At 37.9% G+C, this 19,852-nt stretch overlaps 1 protein-coding gene across 1 annotated transcript in view; it reads left to right on the top strand.

The window, feature by feature from the left end:
* The first annotated feature begins 659 nt into the window (after positions 1–659).
* wnt9a (wingless-type MMTV integration site family, member 9A) overlaps positions 660–19,852 on the top strand; it is a 43,497-nt gene continuing 24,304 nt past the window's right edge. Inside the window, exon 1 of the mRNA XM_055203074.2 lies at positions 660–1,106. Coding sequence (XP_055059049.1) covers positions 1,015–1,106 — 92 coding nt within the window. The 5' untranslated portion in view covers positions 660–1,014. The remainder of the gene's footprint in view (positions 1,107–19,852) is intronic.

The raw sequence follows: 19,852 nt of genomic DNA, 5'->3' as shown, positions 1-19,852 counted from the left end.
ACAGAAAAAAATAATAATGAAGAAAAATTAGGAAATGATGTGTTCATGCCTGATGTTCTCATCCTCCGCAACACTTTTTGAGAACAGTTTAAGCACACATACAGAATTTTAATAAAGTTTGATTTTGAGTGACCAAGTACATGGACCAGTTACTTCAAGATGGCTACCAGGTTAGATCATTTTTTTACAGTTAATTTAAAATATTGTCTTGTCAGAATGCTTAAACGACATTTTGATTGTCATTACCGCAACAGATGCTTATTAAATGTTAATTTAATTAATAGAAGCATAATACTTTGATTTTAAATGCATGTGCAGAATCTCCAAATTATGTTCTTTCAGGTTTGTCATGTCATTTTGAAAATATGTCAGTGTTGATGTTTTCTGACTGTTGCGGTAAAGAGATTTTTTAGGACTAATTTTTTAAATTATGTTACAAAAAGTGTTAAATGATAAGTAAAAGTTTTTAAATTAATGTTCCCATTTACTCCAGACTTTGTTTTTCAATGTCTGGTGGGAAAAAAGTAAATTTAAGCAATTTTTACATTTTCATGCTTGACATTTTTAAAACCAAGTTTTCGTGAGAATCACCCATTTCCTTTAATATCTTAGCAAAATGCAAAGAAATATGCACATTTTGTTTCTTTTTTTTACTTACAGTGTATATATTAAACAAAATAGGCAAAACACAGTATGATGTTAATGTGTGTAATGTATAGGCCGCTTGAGAATGCATAAGTTATGTATTACTTTATTCAAATATGACATAATATGTTTGCCTGCTTATTTTAGAAAACGTAAATAATTAAGCCAGTCAAGCTTTAAAAATCCAGCTGCTCAGTAAATTGGCAGTCTCTCTCTCTCTCTCTCTTGCTCTCTCTCTCTCTCTAGTTATAAGTCAATGGGAGGGGCACAGAAATCCTCGGGGTGTATAAGAAGTGCTGTATGCACTAGCAGGGATTTTACACAGCAACTCAGGACGAACGAAATGAGCTGCCCCAGAGCCGCTACAAAATGCTGGATGGACATCTACTCCTGGGATGGTTATCATTCACTTTTATAGTGCATCTCATCGGCTTGCCTGGACCGAGCACAGCCTACTTCGGGTAGGTACAAATCATTTTCATCTTGTGGGACCTGTATATGTCAGGACATTTTAATGAAAAGTTTTTGTCGGAGGTGAATGTTTTGTTGGATCACATATATAAATTAAAAAGCATAAAAAAGTAATATTAAATGTCTGTTCTGTTAACAACCTGTAGAGTTGCGATCCAGTTGTGCGTAACGATGTCTGCGTAAAGCTTTATAGACAAAGATGCTACCTGCTTTATTTCTACCTGTCCGTTTACAGTCGCATTACATTTTAAAACTAGCCCGCGACAGGTAAATAATAAAGTCAGATAGATCACAAAGGACGTTTATATATTTAGGCTAAACAAACAATGAAAGAAATTTTACAATTATCGTCTGTTTTGAATGGCACGCGCCGGTCAGGTTTTTCTTTTTCATAGATGCTTCTACAAGACTGGGAATAAACACGCGCGGCTCTCAACAGCTGGTTACAATAAAGCTACGAGGATCTCTAACCTGGTGGTTCAGATCGTAGATAATATTTCTTCATCCAGCATAAACACTCGTTTTGGCTTCCTCTGCGCTCTTTCACTCGGTTTAATAAGCGCAACTTGAAGAATGTGCGCTGAATTTACAGTTTCCCTCAGCTCGCCCTATAAACACTCTCCTAGCATCATTTTTTTAATTGAGGTAATTGTGGACACTGGAGATGTGATACCTCGGGAACGCCTTTGGATCTTATTCCACTACGTTTCTGCACATTGATATGCGTCTGTTTCATTGGACACGCCAGAAACATGTGTTTAACTTTTGATCATCGTGTTTCTTTGAGACATTGTCACTTGTTTCAACAAGTTGGAAAGGAGAATTAGACCTGGGCTTTTTAGATTTGCAATGCTCTGAACACATATACTCTATATCTATACATAAATAGATAGATAGGTAGACACAATGAATGGACAGGTATTCTCATTTTTGCAGTTTTTAATGCTGCCATTCATGACCTTTACGAAAATTAACTATACCACGATAACCACAAATTGATTTTGCTACAGTAGCCAAAGTTTAACTAGGATTTTGTAGTTAAACAATGCTTCATAAATTGTACCGAATATATGCCAAAACGTGCTTACGGCACTTTTACTGTAATAAAACCATGGTTTAATTTTCGTAAGGGGTGGGTAGTTTATAAAAGCATTGATCTAAGGTACAAACCAGTTCAGGACACCATGACATTATTTCTTTTGGCTGGTGATAAACTTTTGTCTGATTTTATCTAGAAAGGTGCTGCAAGGAGAGGATATTGTTAGGGCAAATCAAGGGCCAATGTAGGAGTGGCTCCCTAAGGCCCCGTTGAACATTGTGAAGCTGTAAACCGGTTTGTTGAGCCGCAGCGCTTGCAGATTAGGGTTTACACTTTTTTCTTTTACCCCCTCCTAGGAAGTCAATAAATTTCAGAAATGCTGGCCCGCATTATCACGGGCGGGAGAGCACTTTTTATGAAGATTTATAGTCGCCGATATTTGATCTCAAAGATCGCTATCGATCGCAGTGGCCTCTTAAGAATATTTTTCCTTTAGTTTCTGGCACATTAAATGGAAAAAAGATCAACCACGACGTCCGATAATGAGTTAATGCACTGTGTCAAGAGAATGCGTGTTATTAATGTCTCTATATTAATATTCAATTTGTCATTCTTATGTTGGAGTAACCAACCATTGTTTCAAGCATCCAGCTTTTGCCAATTTCAGCACTTTGTCTTTTCCGATGGAAATTGCTTGTACTTCCATGTTATCGGGTCGTAAAAACAAACTATAGGAAACTCATTAGTGATATATTAGTGTTCTTTCTTATCTCTTACAAAGAGCATTTATCTTGTAATGCCGATCTGGGTTGTCATTTTACAGATGTTTAGTTAATGGGGTGGTCAGCTCCCCAATTGTGAAGCTGAAGAGTGGATTTGGGAAAGAGTGAGTCAGAGTTCATGCCTGGTCAGACACAATCACAAATCATACCAACCAGAGACAATATGAAACCATTGCCCTCTGACATGTTGTCAAACGTGCGTCTGTGTGCAAATAAATACCTTCCATGAGGCTCACGCCCGCATCCTCAGGGTACTGATTTACTTAAAATAGAGGGTCAATGTTGCATACTCAATTTCCCCAGTGTGGTGGAGCATATGTGAAACCTAAACACTAGTCTCTGTTTGCCCACGGCTCGCGTCTCTGAGGGTTGGGTGGGATTCCTCGCCTAGTTGAGGCTCTGCTGAAATTGTCATCCTTGCCGCAAGAATGCAAACCCTCAGTTCTTACCACCCTGTCCCCTCCAGCCTGTCGCAGCAGGTGCCCTGTGTTAATTTCAGCTGGGTCTCGTTCAGATTCAGTTTACATTTGCGCAGTTGGCAGACGCTAGACTGCATTCAAAGTATACATTTTTAATCATGATATATGAACCCATAACCTGTGCGCTGCTAATGCAACGCTCAAGCAACTGAGCTACATGATGGGTGGGGAAAGTGCCACACTGAAATGTTCCTGGGAAATGAGGCAATACGGGGGCTGCACGCTTTTTGACTAGGTGTTCACCTCGAACAGCCTGAAGGGGAAGAAGGAACATGCTGGGAAAACATGAGGAAAATAAGCCCTGAATATCCACGGAATGAGATTCTTTTGTGCCTGACTCTGACAAGTTCATGCAGATCTCCAGTGGAGGCCAGCCTGGGGTCAAACGTAGGCATTACTGCCCTAAGAGTTAACCTGAATTCGTCGGTGTAGAGATTTATGACTGTTGGAAGAGATGTTGGCGATTGCAATCTAAATTGTTATCTTTATTAGTTGTAAATCACTTCGGCAACGTTTTATTTGAATGTCAGAAGTGTTTTTGCTATTATCTCATAATTGGTTGGTTTCTTTCTTTTGTTATTTACATTTATAGACATCTGTTAACAAGGAACTGTTCAATGAATCTTTCAATTGATTGTGTCATGCACTTTAGCCAGTAGATGATGGCTTAGCAGTTTCTCTAACATTGGATGCACATAAATGCACCATAGTGTGTATACAGTTGGGTGCAAAAATGTGCATGTGCGTGTTTGAATAAATGTTTATACATCTGCACGAGATACTTTACGTGATGCAGTAGTAGTCCCAGATGCCTCCACCAGGGGGTGCAGTTACTACTTCTAAAGTTCTCTGCTGGTCAATCAGCATCTGCTCTTTTATGAAACCTTAGGACAGTGGGAATTGAGCGGCAAAAACAGTCCCGAACACTACAGTGTGAAGAGGATACAGAGAGAAGGTTAAAAAGCAGCAGTTTTATTCAAAGGTAGTCGTAGTGTGTGTTTGATCTGGCAGTGTTTTTGGCCACAGATTGCAGGAAAACCCCTGTGCAGAAGCAGCTCAGCTCGCTGTTGAGGACATTTAGATTTAATCTCTAGACTAGACTTATGCTTGGGAATGTTGATGAGAGCCTGCCTGAGCTGTGGTGGATCGCCTTTCAGTGTTTAAGTGAACAGCAGTGTCTACCGAAGATTTCCACCCTAACATTCGACCACTTTCATCAGCGGCCGAACACATCCGTAGACAATTTACTGAACCACACACACAACATTTCGTTTTAAATGCCAGTTTCAACATTTCACTTTAAAGTCATTTGGAAATGAATTATACTTCACAATAAACAAAACACACTTGAAGGATTAGTTCACCCAAAAATGAAATTTTTGTCATTGTGTGCTTACTTCATCTAAATCCGTATGACTTTTATTTATAGGTAGATTATTTGATGAACAGTTTTGTGAATGTAATGGTGGTCCATTTAATAGTTAACTAAACACCCAAGAGTGTCAGCAAAAGCAACCCTACTGAAAAATCCAGCATAAGCTGGTAGCTGGTTTTATCTGGTTTAAGGTGGCAGTAGCTGGTCTAAGATGGTCCTCCCAGTCTGGCAAAGCTGGTGGGTCAGCTGGTCTTTCAGCATGAGTCCAGCTAGACCAGCTTAAAAGTGACCAAAACACAGCTAGACCAGCTTGCTACACCAGCAATACCAGCTAAAACCAAGCTGGGAGACCAGATCACCAGCTTATGCTGGATTTTTCAGTAGGGAAATTAGTTTCTAAATGTTCAAATTCAAACCCAATATTGTTTCGTACCGCCATCGTACTGAATAATATCCTCCTTTTGAACATTTTATGGATTTGGAATGACATTAAGGCAAGTAAATGATTTCATTTTGGGTGACCTAATCCTTTAAGATAACAAGCATCTTTATGGCATTTTAAGTAAAAGCTTACTAAAAACATAAATTTATGGCTCTTAATTTCAACCGGATTGTTTTTCCTCAATGGCTTTCTCGACAAGCTGCGAGAATGATTTCTCCCACAGGACTCATCCCAACCCCGTCCTGATTATATGGTATTATTGCTCCGGGGAATGTCTTTAAATGTGTTTGGCGCACTTGCATCCAAAAGGCTCAATATTCTGGTAGCATGGCTCCAACCACAGTTTGGAATTCTGCCTGGATTTTTTAAAAGAGGGCGGCTCTGCTTTTGCCGTGACCCAATCAGCTGTGCCTTTCGTAGATATGGAGGCCGTGGTTGGGAATGCACTGATTGGCAACGCAGATGGGCCAGGCGAAACTGGAAAGCCAATATGAAATGCGAATAGTTTTTGGTGGTCAGGTTTGATGAGATGATCTTAATTAGTGGCACTACCATGTTCTGTGCTTTCCGTTTCCCACCACAGGCCGTTTTGCTCCACAAAGGGCTTTGGGTGGACTGTGGTCCTAAATTATCAGTGGCTTCAGCCAAGATTAGATGACAGAAAAAATATAAGACTGTAAAAACCATGAGCTATGAACCATGCATGTGCATTTATTACATGGACTGGGAGTTGTTCATCTGCATTGAAGCATAACAAATCTGAAACAGTAGCCCTTATTACAGAAATGGTAAACCAACTGTAATAGACTGCGTTCATTAACCCTGGCATCCAGTTAGGTGGATTTAATTTACAGCTGCTTAGCATTTCTATTTTTTTGCACAATTTAGGATCTGCACTGTAAGTAAGTTTTTATGTAATCTTTAATGTACTTAATACATACTGTATGATGTAGACTAGAACTATAATTTCCATCTTTCAGGACTGTTGATATAAGTGCTTTTTTCTCAACTTAAAGGGACACTCATTTTCCAGCTCCCTTAGAGTTAAACATTTGATTTTTAACGTTTTGGAATCCATTCAGCCAATCTCTGGGTCTTGCGCTACCACTTTTAGCATAGCTTAGCACAATCCATTGAATCTGATTAGACCATTAGCATTGCGCAAAAAAAATATCCAAATAACTTGACTCTTCTGTAGTTACATCATGTACTAAGACCGACAGAAAATTAAAAGTTGCAATTTTCTAGGCAGATATTCTGGCATAATAATCAAGGACTTTTCTGCCATAACATGGCTGCAGGAGGCGCAATGATATTAAACAGTGCCCGAAAGTAGTACCCTGCCATTGAAAGTTACTAAGGGGACTATTTTCTGCTGCTGCGTAATATCATTGCGACTCCTGCAGCAATGTTACCGCAGAAAATATTGAAAGGCATATATTTAAAGGCACAAAATTTAGGATTTCACCACCAGAGGTCGCATTTTCAAAACAATAACAAAAGCGAAGCTTAAAGGGATAGTTCACCCCAAAATCAAAATTCTTTCATAATTTACTCACTCTCATGTTGTTACAAACCTGTATTAATTTTTTGTCCTGCTGAACACAAAGGAAAATTTGAGCCATGTTTGTAACTAAGCCTAGGGCTCGCAAATGCTAGGCTACTGTGCCTGCTAGTCGGGCTACCAAAATGTATCTCTGCCCTGCCCTTCAGACTATCTTATGGAGGAAAAATATATTTTAATGCTTTTTGATCCGAGGATAGCACGGATGTTACTTCATAGTGACAAGGGATGAGCCACTATTTAAAGGGGACATTTCACAAGACTTTTTTTAAGATGTAAAATATATCTTTGGTTGAGTACGTATGTGAAGCTTTAGCTCAAAATATCATATAGAATAGATCAATTATTATAGCATGTTAAAATTGCACTTTGCAGGTGTGCCGTTTTGGGTGTGTCCTTTAAAATGCAAATGAGCTGATCTCTGCACTAAATGGCAGCGTTGGGGTTGGATAGTGAAGATTAAGGGGCATTAATATCCCCTTCTGACATCACAGGGGGAGCCACATTTCAATGACCTATTTTTTAACATGCTTGCAGAGAATGGTCTACCAAAACAAAGTTACTGCGTTGATCTTTTTCACATTTTCTAGGTTGATAGAAGCACTGGGGACACAATTCTAGCACTTTAAGAAGCTTATGCAAGTTTATAAACATTCAGATTTAAAATAGGAATTTTCCTGGATTACAAATCCTTGGGAATCTTTGGATAATGCAAGTACACTATTGCATGAAATATATTACAATGTGCAAGTGGTTTTTACATATTTTAGTACAAAATTTGACATTAATAAAATTATAGTGAGCACTGACTTGTAAGATTACTGTAAGTAGTTATGAATGACAAATTTGACAAAAAATACAAAAGTATCTCACAAACAACAATATAAATCAGAGATTGCATCACACCATGCTGAGAAACAAGTGGCTGAGAAAAGGTTCATAATGTATAGTCTCATTTTCAGCTTTTTAAAACCTACAATAAAAATACATTGAAAAATATATAGTTGTAGTTTGGCATGATGGCGAGTAAGGCGCAGTGGTGTTTTATGCAAGTTTATAAATTCCCACTATTTTCAGAATGAATTTCAGCCTTTGTGTTACCTACTGTATGCACTGCTTAAACATGAATACATAAGCACATACCAAGATCCCAGCATTCTTTGAGAGGTGTCTGTCATCAGTCTTGCAACAAAAAGGGAGGTTACTATAACAAAGACGTGCCTTTTTGTCTGGGAATCTTGTTTTTATTGATGCTTGAAGAATTGAATGTCTCAATGGATGGTTTTGATTAGGGTAGATTAAGTGCATTAATACTCAATTACCAGTCTTTATGGCTGAACTGGGTCAGCGCTCAACGGTTATTGTGAGAATACAATATGACCACCTAACAGTTGCTCTCTTAAACAAACTATGAGAGACCGCAAAAGCCTATGCATGATTTTACTGTTCTCAGAGTCGTAGCCTCTGATTGGTCAGTGTGTCGTTTCGTGTTTCTTTAGCTAAAACCTAAATAAATACGATTTAGTAACTCGTATTTGTTTCAAATGAAGCAGTTATATTTTGGCCGTGAACGACTTGTTTTTGAACAAGTTGTTCTTGAGAAAATCCATGCATGATTTCTTAAGTCCCACCTTTGTTAAGTGTTTTAGTGGCTTTTTTGCTTTCAAAAACTTTTGCACAAACAAATCAGAGACTGAGCAAATAGACTTATAGTATAGTGTGAATAAGCATAGCGTTGGTTGTATGAACGAATAAGGTGCTGATTTCAGTGAGTAAAGTAAACAGAGTGAACAGCGCATTTGCAAATGTACCTTTTGTTGGGTAACAAACTGAATGAACAAAGCACTTTTAGTTTTAACTCTTTCCCCGCCAGCGTTTTTAAAAGAGTTGCCAGCCAGCATCAGCATTTTTTGATTTTCACAAAAGTTTAATGCCTTCCAGAAAATGTTCTTCTTTAAATATATAAACAAACAATATATCAAAAGAAAGACCAGACCCTCTGCTTTCATCTTACCTTCATTTGTTCTCTTTTATCACCTCTCAAATAAGGATAGGTTCCTTAAAAAATCCTTTAAAAGATAATTGCGTTTTTGTGAAGGACTTTTGATAGAGATCAGATTCAGAGCGATCCTTTAAACATACACAGAGTTTGAACTGTTTGCCTTCCGGGTTTTATAAGTTGGGTAAGAGCGCCACCTGTTGGATAATAGCGGAAATACAGATTGCCGGAAAAAATATACTCTCTTTTTCAGAGTACTTACATTTTACTTATTGTATTGGTATATAAAGACAGTTTAAACAAATTTGTAAAAAAGGTTTTTAGAAAATTCCTGCCTATCCTGCCTTTAAGGTATGAGAACAAATATAGAGGATAAAAGTATCCAAACATTTTGTACCGCAACGCTCACATTGTTCAGTAGCAACTGCACTGAAAAAAACCTTCTGGACATCAGTTGCACATGATTAAATTAGGTTTTCTTAAAATAAAATTAATATTATTTAAAATTAATTTAATTTTAAGAAAACTTGATTCAATCATGTTGAACTGGTGTACATAATTAACCTTGGAGAACCCATGGGGGTCAAATTTGGCAGCTGTTTATTGCTCCTACCCAAAATATTCTTGGTTTTTCCAGTGTTAAATTAGAGCCAACATTTTTTAAGAAATATAATTTTAAGAAAACTTAATTCAATCATGTGCAACCGGAGATTTTTTTTCAGTGTGTAAGTAACTGTTTCTAACATAGCTGCTTGTGTTTTGAGGTCTATTGGTCGTGTAAAAATTATGTTCCCTTTCACAGTTGCCAAAAATGCACATTGAGACGATCGGTGTATCAGTGTACACATAGAATCAGAGTCACGGATGCTATGTCATTATGTTGTCATGCAGCTTGAATGCAAACCATAAATGCTATGTTACTGTCCCACACAATCAAAACATGTTAGTACATCTTCTCAGGCCCATTTTTATGCCTCTACGATCAGGACAAACACATCTTTAGGGTCTATGTATGCATACTTTTCGTAAGGGCTTTTAGTTGCAGCCACTGTTCTCGTACCTGTCACTAGCTGCTGGGTTTCTCGGTGCCATGGTGTGAGGTCGATAGGTAGAGTCATGTGGTGCACCTACGCCGTGCCAGTCACACAGTCACCTTCCCTGAGCAACACCGAGCCCTGCCGTTAAACCTCTTACTAACGCTAACCACACACAGTACTGTACGCACCAACCTAGCTAACTTTATCCTACTAGCACTGAAATCATGATCCCACCCTCCATTTAAATCGCCATTCAAGGCCACACCTCCTCCAAAAAAACATGAACACAAACAGACCAGAAGCCCAGTCATGTCTCATTCACCAGTTATACAAAGTGAATAACATTACCAAAATAACAAACATAAAAACCTGTTTTAAATCGGAATTGCATACAGCATGTTTTCGTTTGTAGTAGTTTTCTTGTAATTTTGAAATCATAATTATTGTTACGCTAATAGGTAAAGGAACACAAACTACATAAGCAACAAAATGTTTCATCAAAATCTGAATCCATCTAAATAGAATCACACTGCATGCCTACCTTTCCAAAAGAAACACTGCAACAACCCTTTCAGACCCTTTGCCTCCCGCAGCTATGTCCATCTCGTCATCATCTTTGCTGATCCAGATGGTTTTTTAAAGATGTCTTTCGTTTTGTGGCTCCTGTGCAGGTTGTCAATTTAGCCGTAAAGTTTGTTTGCTTCTGTTTACAGAGCGCACGTGAACGCACTGATGATGTATGATGTCTGCGTGAACAGGGTGCGCAGTGGCATGCAAGACACGTTCACAGAAGAGGAGCAAAAATTGCATCCGTCCAATTATTGCATTCAGTCCAAGCTCCATGATTTGTTGAACATTCTTTGGTCTTACGCATTTCACAGATGACATATATTTATAAAAAAAATACATTAAACACTTTAACATAGTGATTGCTAACAGGATTTGAGGCAGGGGCGTCATGCACCAATTTTTTTTAAGGGGGCACAGTGTCAACAGCTCACAGAAACTTGTGCATACACAGACATCAAACGAAATATTATAGAGCTTTCAGTCTTTTCCATGGCACTTAAATTTCTAATAATCTGAAAACCCCTGCTTTCATGCAAAAACCTCCAAAATAAAAGTGATGACTAACTTTAATATCAAATACTATTCAATCGGAATAATGACACATTTGCATCATATTTACATCTGAAACGGCATGTTTTATTTATTTAAGTCTTAATGGCTTGTTTAATTGTGTCATTAATGCATTTTGCACAACAACTGCATTATCATATAAAATTAATGTAATTTTAAATCCATAAAGTATATAAACAATGAAAATGACATAAGCTATAGCCACGTGATTGATTTTAATGTTCAATAATGATTTTAAAAAAATATGTTTAGATAAAATTATTAGAGGAACGGATTTTTGCATTAAATTTTACCTCATATGTGAGCATGTGAGATTCCGCGCCCGCGTGAACTTTGGCGTTGTGCCAAGAAGATGAATCTCTACTAATATAACGTTGAGACGGTCACATTTAAAACCATACATTTTCTACACAGAGGAGGTTAACTGCACATTACCGTACTGGGGTTTGGAAATGTTGTGAGCGTTTCTAACACGTTTTAATTCCTCAGATAGCCAAATGCAGCAGCAAGCCAGCAATAGGAGAGAGCTCGTGAGCGCGCCCAGACGCTGATGACGTCTGCGACTGTGCTGACTGCAGCACCAGCTGCCGCCAGAATAAAAGTAATGTAACATGATCAAAACACTATCAAAACGGCGAAAATCTCCGACAAGTGACAAGGATGCAGCACAGCAGTGGGGAACCTTCAGGGCCTTCTACGCCTTCAGAGAAGGCCTAAAAAAATTTATAAAAATATTTTTTAGTATAATAATACAAATAAATAATATTCAATAAAAATATGTTTTTACATTTTTTTATTTCTATTTAATTCAATTTAATACAATACATGTAATATATTTTCTCTCATCTATGTTCTAACGTTAAGCTTACTGTCAGGTTCATGTCATGAAAACATCTAATCCAATCAGAATCGTCTGTCTCTATTAAGGCCCGGTTATCTGGCTCATCCATTGGTTAGGACTTCATGAATCCCAGGGAAGGCCAAGCTATGTGTTTTGGTGTTGATAGTGAAGGGCAAATCGACCAATCACGTTTTGAATTCAAGTGTGCGGGCAAAAAACAAAACATTGTAAGCCTTCATTAAGTCCAAAAAATGCAACAAAATTGATTCTAGCTGCCAAAAAACACTAAAATACGAAGATCATAGACCGTTAATATTAATACAGTCTAATGGCCCGAATTTCTGCGGTGAGAGTGGTTGAGGTAAATGGCGGAAAAAGTGATTGACGTTGTGGCTAGCTTGATAGGGCTGAGGTAAAAACGAAATAACTTAAGCGCGTACTCGTGAAGAGCACAGCTGGGAGAAGCGCGTGCAGAGGAGCCTGCTGCCTGCATATGACGCGAACACGAGAAAAATAATGGGTTCAATTATACTTTTACTTCCTGACAGTTTCACTTGTTACGCGAGGATATAGTAATGACTGACAGACGACGCCGAATTACATACAATATCATTTCCTAACTAAATCTGAGAGAATGCGAAAACATTCAAATATTTTTTACCTCGCTATACCCGACAACAGTTATAAGCCACAAGGAGGTGCACTGAGAACGCAGGGTGCTATATTTCCCCTTATGAAAAAGATTAACAAGGTATCCTACAGCTAAATATATATTTCCAAAAAATAAAAAACAAATTAAAGAACTTAATTTAAGCTTGTTAAATGCAAATTTACAGAGCCCCTGTCATTACAGAGCAGCAGAATCTGTATTTGTGTTTATCAGTTAGATTAAAATAATTTTAAACTTTAAAACTGCATTTAAAGGCAGACATGCCCATTCTGTTATATAACTTTGCGTGCTCAGATATTTTACACGTTCACTGTATGATTTAACGAAATACGAATAGCCTAGTATTATGGATGGAGAGGCATTTGCACTTCATTGCATATTTTGAAGGCCCAGCTGAAGTACCCACGGTTCGCCACTGCAGCACAGAATGTATAATAGTGTGCATATTAAATAGATTAAAAGTCAAATAACAGATTAATGGATTTATTTGATTTTGAGGTTGGATGCAAAATCCATTGGCTCAAAAAAACCAAGGGGGCACGTGCCCCCTTAGTTTGAATGGGCATGATGCCTCTGATTTGAGGAGACTTTTAACCAGCATAACTAAAAATGTTTCTGGATTAAATCAAAAATCCTGCCATTTATTTCTGAGGTATTATATGGACCATCCCAAAGAAGCAAAACTACCAAAAAAAGACTTTTGGGGATCTCTTGTTTCTTAGTTGTTTTTCCTAGATCTCCTGCCCTCAGTTTTTCTCCCAAAAAATAACCATAGAAATATTATAGGATCTCCTAGAGTTTCATAAGTGATCACAACAGTGTCTCAAACTGCCATGTGTTAGTTTTGCAGTTTTTTACATGTGCAAACCAAATGGTCTGAGTTGTGCTGCCAATATTACAATTGCTCATACTTAAAGTGGCAGTCATTAACTTTATGTTAAAGGTCCCGTTCTTCCTGTGTTTTTGAAGCTTTAATTGTGTTTACAATATAATATGTGTTCATGTTTCACGTGTAAAAAATTTGGTATTTTTTACACAATTTACTTTACTTCCTTGTCCTATGAAGTCCCTCCTTCAGAAATACTTAATGAGTTCTGATTGTGTAGTTTGTTTAGTGTGTTGTGATTCGACAGCAGCTTAGCTTAGCAAAGCCGTTTGAGCCAAAGTTGGCGACTGATGTATTCCTGTGTAGTCAAAAACCCTTATACTGACGTCATTCAACCAGGGAGTAGAGGGCTATAGTCCAAACCGGCCGTTCGCTGTAGGCTTTAAAAAGGGTAATTCTGTTAAACAAAATATATCGCCTGGCAGTGAACTTTGAGCTTCATCAATTTGCAACATTACACACTAACTAAAGTTTGAAAAATGGGATCAGGAAGAACGTGACCTCTAAAAATTAACAAATGTTTTCAAATGGTCTCCTTACACCAGGGGTCTTCAACTACTTTTCTTCGGGGGCCAGATTTTAAAATTGTAAATATGATGCGGGCCAAACTTTTACCCCTATTTTTACTTTTGATATATTTTTTACTTTTACCATATATGTGTGTGTGTTGTTGTCGTTTTTGTTACTTTTGTTGTAGTATATTTGAAAAAAAAAAAACATATTAAAAACATGCATTTTCAAAAAAATTGACATTTAAAAGCCTTTTAATTACTGAAAACTCATATTTTCTTTATTAATATTTAAAAACAATTTCAGTTTAACATGTAAGAGCCAAATGTTAATAGTAAAAGTGTTAGAGATCAACACCCCTAAACATATTTTGTTTATTACTGTTTAACTTTCATTAATTGTTACATGTCGACTACTCACAACATATCGCCAGTCTTCTCCTAATGACTAAAATTGCACTACATGTTTTCTTTTTTAATATTTTATAGATATATAGGCTAAACACCCTTTCCATTGTACATTACATACAGATATAACTGTCGGGAGTTCTCCCCCTAGTGGCGTAATGAAACTGTAGTTTAATCGTAAATCTGTCATGGGAGAGAACCTTTAATCTACGAAAATATGCATAGTTAATAATTTACTTACCAGTAATTAAAGTATTCAAGTGTTACTTATAAAGTAAAACAAACAATAATTAATAATTTTAACTTTGCACACAGTTTTGATTGGAACACACTGAAATACATCACTTCCGGTCGCCGCGTCACATGCGGTGTAGTCGCATACGTTTATTTTCTTTATTGCATCCAAAGCTCGAATTGGATCAGATAATTACGCACCCACAGATGGTTGGCACCACACACAGCCCCTTTCTGTGTTGTCTTGTACAGTGGTAAGTTAACCACGCTGAATTTAAATCAGACTAGTCGTTTCTCAATAAGGCTGCAGCCTCCGGAGGTCGCATTTCCAGGCTGCATACGTCATTAAGTCTTATTTCAGAATTTTAACAATTATAAAGTTGACTATTATTTTTAGTTAATCGTAAATTGTTGTAATATGCTTATGATTTGTGAATGTAATGCTCAGTTAACTTAATCTTGATGACATATGCAGTCTGCATGTGCGACCTTCGGAGGCTGCAGCCTTCAGATTGAGAAACGGCCAAAGGTGACCGGCGGGCCGGATAAAGATGATTGGCGGGCCGCCAGTTGATTAGCCCTGCCTTACACCGTCCTTACCCCAATTCGCAATGATACATGTTAGGGATCCACGATATATCGGCCGACATATCGTTATCGTCCGATAACTGCTTATTTTTAATATTATCGGTCTGATAGCAAAATTAGGCCGATAAATGAAAGCCGATAAATTATGGATTATTTTGGTTTGTTGAACCACTTCACTTGCTCATTGCTGGCCATTTGGAGCTTTGATTGGTGCTTTCTGTGACATAGCACGAAGATGACATGTGTTGCGGGCTTAAGAAGAGTATGCTAGTCTACCGCAAAGACAAGATGTCCGCGGTCTGCGAGTTTTTCATTGTGAAAATAATATGATTATTTATCAGCCTATAGATATCGGTTATCGCCCCCCAAATGTAAAGACTTATCGGTTATCGGTATCGGCCAAAATTTCCATATCGGTACATCCCTAATACATGTATAATAGTTATTTAGAATTTGAGCTGTTGAGTCGGATGTCGCAAGAGTAATTTGTCTTTGGCACACAAAGTAACCTGTTTTTAATGTTTTGAACAGAGGGATGCAAAATAATTAAACACGTTTCCAGGAATTTTAGGAAAAACATCTGGGACAAAGTTGAATCTAAATTTACTCCAAACTGAGAACTCCATATACCGTATGTCTCTTTTTAGCAATACTGTTACTCTGCTTGGTGTTGTCCATTAACTATTTCCCTGTATATTACACCTGGTTACAGCTGTAGTGGACTGGCTACTGTAGGGATATGGCTCACCTACCCCGTTAATGATTTTAGGTAAAGTCACATGTGACCTTGCCAAACAAAATATTAGTGCCAAGTGATTGAACAACACGTCTTCATCCATTTGGCACGGATGCCGCTTTTCCGTGTGAAATGTTTTTTAACATTCCGTAATGACTATCCGTAGCTGATTTTTAACCATCCTGTGTATGTGCATGACTTCAATTTCCCTATGGGTTTCAGTTTGACTGGGCAGACCAGTCAATTTTCAACATGATATTTCTCAACCTCTCTGTCATTGAGCCAGTTGACTGATGTTATCCAGAGAACATGTCCCATTAGACCGAGTCACAGTCCATGGTGACTCTAAAGGTCATAGTGACTCGTTCACATCCTGTGTGTGTCACTCATCTGTTGCCGTCATGTGATTATTCCCCTCGGAGCTGTGTAAGAGTTCGTCAATGGCAGACAATCCGTCATCTTCTTGTTATTTGGGAGTGCTTTGTTCTTGCGAGGCAAACGGTTTGCTGGTGAATTTACAGATGGGTTTATGTTTGGGCATAGGGATGCAAAATTGTGCAGGAAGGATACTGTCTGTCATTTGCCAATATTTAGCATATAGAACAATGCCGCACTGCATAGCTGCATGTCATAACAGATTCAAAATTTCTTTGATTTCATTAAACGTCAATTTTTCTAACTTTCTCAGATGTGTGTAATATATTTAACTGTTAAAATAATTTAATGGTAAAATAGACTTTGAGTTGAAGTAAAGTTACTTCAAACCATAATCGTAATGTGATGTATAATGGTTTCGTGTTTTTTAGATCACTTTTCCATCTGTGGAAGAAATGTTTTATAATGATTATAGCTTGTACAGCATTTTACATTTCTGCATTTGGCAAATGTTTTTATCCAAAGTGGCTTACAGTGAATTAATTTTGTACATTTTATGAGTATGTGTGTTACCCAAGGATCGAACCCATGACCTTTACGTAGCGAACCAAATGTGATACCTAACTAGCATTGTTCAACAGTTTAATTATTGTAGTTTTACTACACGAGAAGATACTTGTGGTAACATATTGGTAACTAAAAAGGACTTAAGGCGTACTCACACTATCCAAATCGAACCATGCCCAAGACATACCTGTCAACCCATCATCCTGTTAAAATAATTTCCTATATTTCTCCTGTATTTTAAAGGAACACTCCACTTTTTAAAATATGCTCATTTTCCAGCTCCCCTAGAGTTAAACATTTGATTTTCACAGTTTTGGAATCCATTCAGCTTATCTCCGGGTCTGGCGCTACCACTTTTAGCATAGCTTAGCATAATCCATTGAATCTGATTAGACCATTAGCATCGCGCTAAAAATAAAGAGATTCAATATTTTTCCTATTTAAAACTTGACTCTTCCGTAGTTACATCGTGTACTAAGACCGACGAAAAATGTAAAGTTGTGATTTTCTAGGCAGATATGGTTATACCCTCGTTCTGGTGTAATAATCAAGGACTTTGCTGATGTAACATGGCTGCAGCAGGCGTAATGATATTACGCACTGCCTGAAAATAGTCCCCTTGGTTACTTTCAATAGTCAAGTTTTAAATAGGAAAAATATGAAAACTCTTTGGTTATTATTTAGGGCGATGCTAATGGTCTAATCAGATTCAATGGATTATGCTAAGCTATGCTAAAAGTGGTACCGCCAAACCCGGAGATCAGCTGAATGGATTCCAAAGCGGTAAACATCAATTGTTTAACTCTAGGGGAGCTGGAAAATGAGCATATTTGTGTTGTGTCCCTTTCATCTTTCTATAAAAAATCCCACTGTGCGTATTGGTGTTTGCTGCAATCAACTCCGATAAAGCAGGCGGCAGTATATCTGTAACATATCACTCAAACGACACCTACCAATAAAACAAGAAGAAGAATAGTGGTCAGAGAAGAAAAGCTTTGTCCTAATGACGAAAGCATGCTCGGGCACAGATCAATAAAAGTACAGTGTGAGTGTAAGCTTGTGGAGGAGTGGGGACAATCACGCTCAGGCATGATTCAAAGCAAGTGCACCCTGAGTTTCACAGCACATGAAGTAAATTATATGTCCTACATAATGACGAAAAATATAATATGTGGTTACCGTTCTCTTTATACATGACATGCACACAGTAACCAATTTAATAATGGCACCTTAACAACCACCATTGGTTCTCAAACCCATAAACAAACAAAAACATCCAGCAAGTCTTGACTATATCGGCAGTAATCACTAACCTGTCATTCTTACCGCACCCCACAGGTAAATATTCACTTTAGCTTGATTATTATGAAGGGAGTCATTAGGATTATTTGGCTGCAGCATTGGGGGCGAAAAGATGTAAAACAGGCTGCCAGTGCTGCTTAGCTGGGTCTACCGCTCTTGCATTCCTGCTGGGCCGGGCCAGCCAAACTCTACATGAGGCTCACATTCATCCAGACCCATGCAAGAGAAGGAGTGTTTTTTAGAGGGCCGTTTTTGGAGATGATGTTCTTCCTGTGGTCTCCAGTGGAAGATGTACTTTTCTACACCTGGAGGAGGCGGTCTCCTGCCCCTGGAGGGAAATGTTTTACACCAGAAAAGCAGAGAAGAGTTGAGTTGGGGTCAGGGTCAGAGCAGCGGGTACGTTCAGTTGATGTTGTGCAGGCTTTGGCCGTTTTAAGATTCGCTTGCTTTCTTTACAATATCTTTAACATACGTGTGTCAAATTTATTTTAGTGTGCAAACTGTCACTGCAGCATCTTGAAACACTTTAGTTGAACGATCAGCACGAACTAACGTTAAATCCACGTTGCCGATAGACTGCTGAGATTGGATTATGATGGCCGTATTTTTGTCCAGAGAATTGAAGATGTGCATTCCAAGCCAAGACAGAAACACAAATGGACTCCTCAAAGGTTTTTGTTTGGCCTGCGCGAGTAACTTACACGTTCCCCCACATCTGTCTTTGTTTTGGGTTACCGCAGTAGACAGCTGGGGGGTTTTGTCTGAGAAAAGGCTTTGTTTGGGGTCAACAGCTGGGGGGAATGATTGGCATGCATTTGGAGTAATTGCACTGTTGGGGACCCTGACCTGCCAGCCGGGAGACCACACAACCAGCAAGCCCAAACGTATTGGAAGCGACATTGCTTAGTCTGCTTTCAGAAGGGTTAACTGTCTCTCTTCGATGTTTCAGCTCGGCATGTGCGTGTGTGCGTTTTTGTACACCAGACAAGCACTTGTTTTTGTTTGCCCCAAGCAGTTATGTTTGTATGGCAGTGTTTGCTGACCCTCTAGTAGGAGTGCAAGAATTATTTAAGTGATCATAATATCTTAAATGTGAATATCGTAATGGTTTGGATGTGGAATAATTGGTTTGCATTTAAAGTTTTAGGTTGATGCATATAGCAGAGAGACTGGCGTGACAGAGAGGGTGATGCTTTTTCCAGAAAGAAAGTAAAGCATGTATGTTATACAATTTTCAGTTATTTAATATATTTATTCATATAATTGAATTTGATTTTACAAACTTAAGTCATTACAGCATCGCAAAGTTGTTTCAGTTATCACAAATCATGTTTTCAGTATATTGCAGGCCTATATCGCTTTTAAACACATTCATTTAAGAATTTTTATATATATTTCAAGTAGGGCTATTATATTTTAGAGATTATATATCTGTTGATCATGTCTATTTATTTCTGTGTGTATTTGCTGTGAAATAGCATTTTTATTAGAAAACAGCATCTTTTTAGTTGCAATTTGAATTACAAATCACAAATTATGTTTTCCGGACAGCTATTGTCCAAATGAATATAAAGACTTAAAGGGATAGTTTGGCCAAAAATGACATTAAACCCATGATTTACTCACCCCGAAGCCGTCTGAGATGCATATATCCATCATTTTTCAGACGAATGCATTTTCAGTTATTTTAGAAAATGTTTTAGATCTTTCAGTTAATCAAATGTAAAGTTGCAGGGTCCACGTCTTTCAAGTCCAAAAAATCT

Source organism: Misgurnus anguillicaudatus, chromosome 2, assembly GCF_027580225.2.
Source record: "Misgurnus anguillicaudatus chromosome 2, ASM2758022v2, whole genome shotgun sequence".
Classification (NCBI taxonomy): domain Eukaryota; kingdom Metazoa; phylum Chordata; class Actinopteri; order Cypriniformes; family Cobitidae; genus Misgurnus; species Misgurnus anguillicaudatus.
This window is presented reverse-complemented; position numbering and strand designations above follow the sequence as displayed.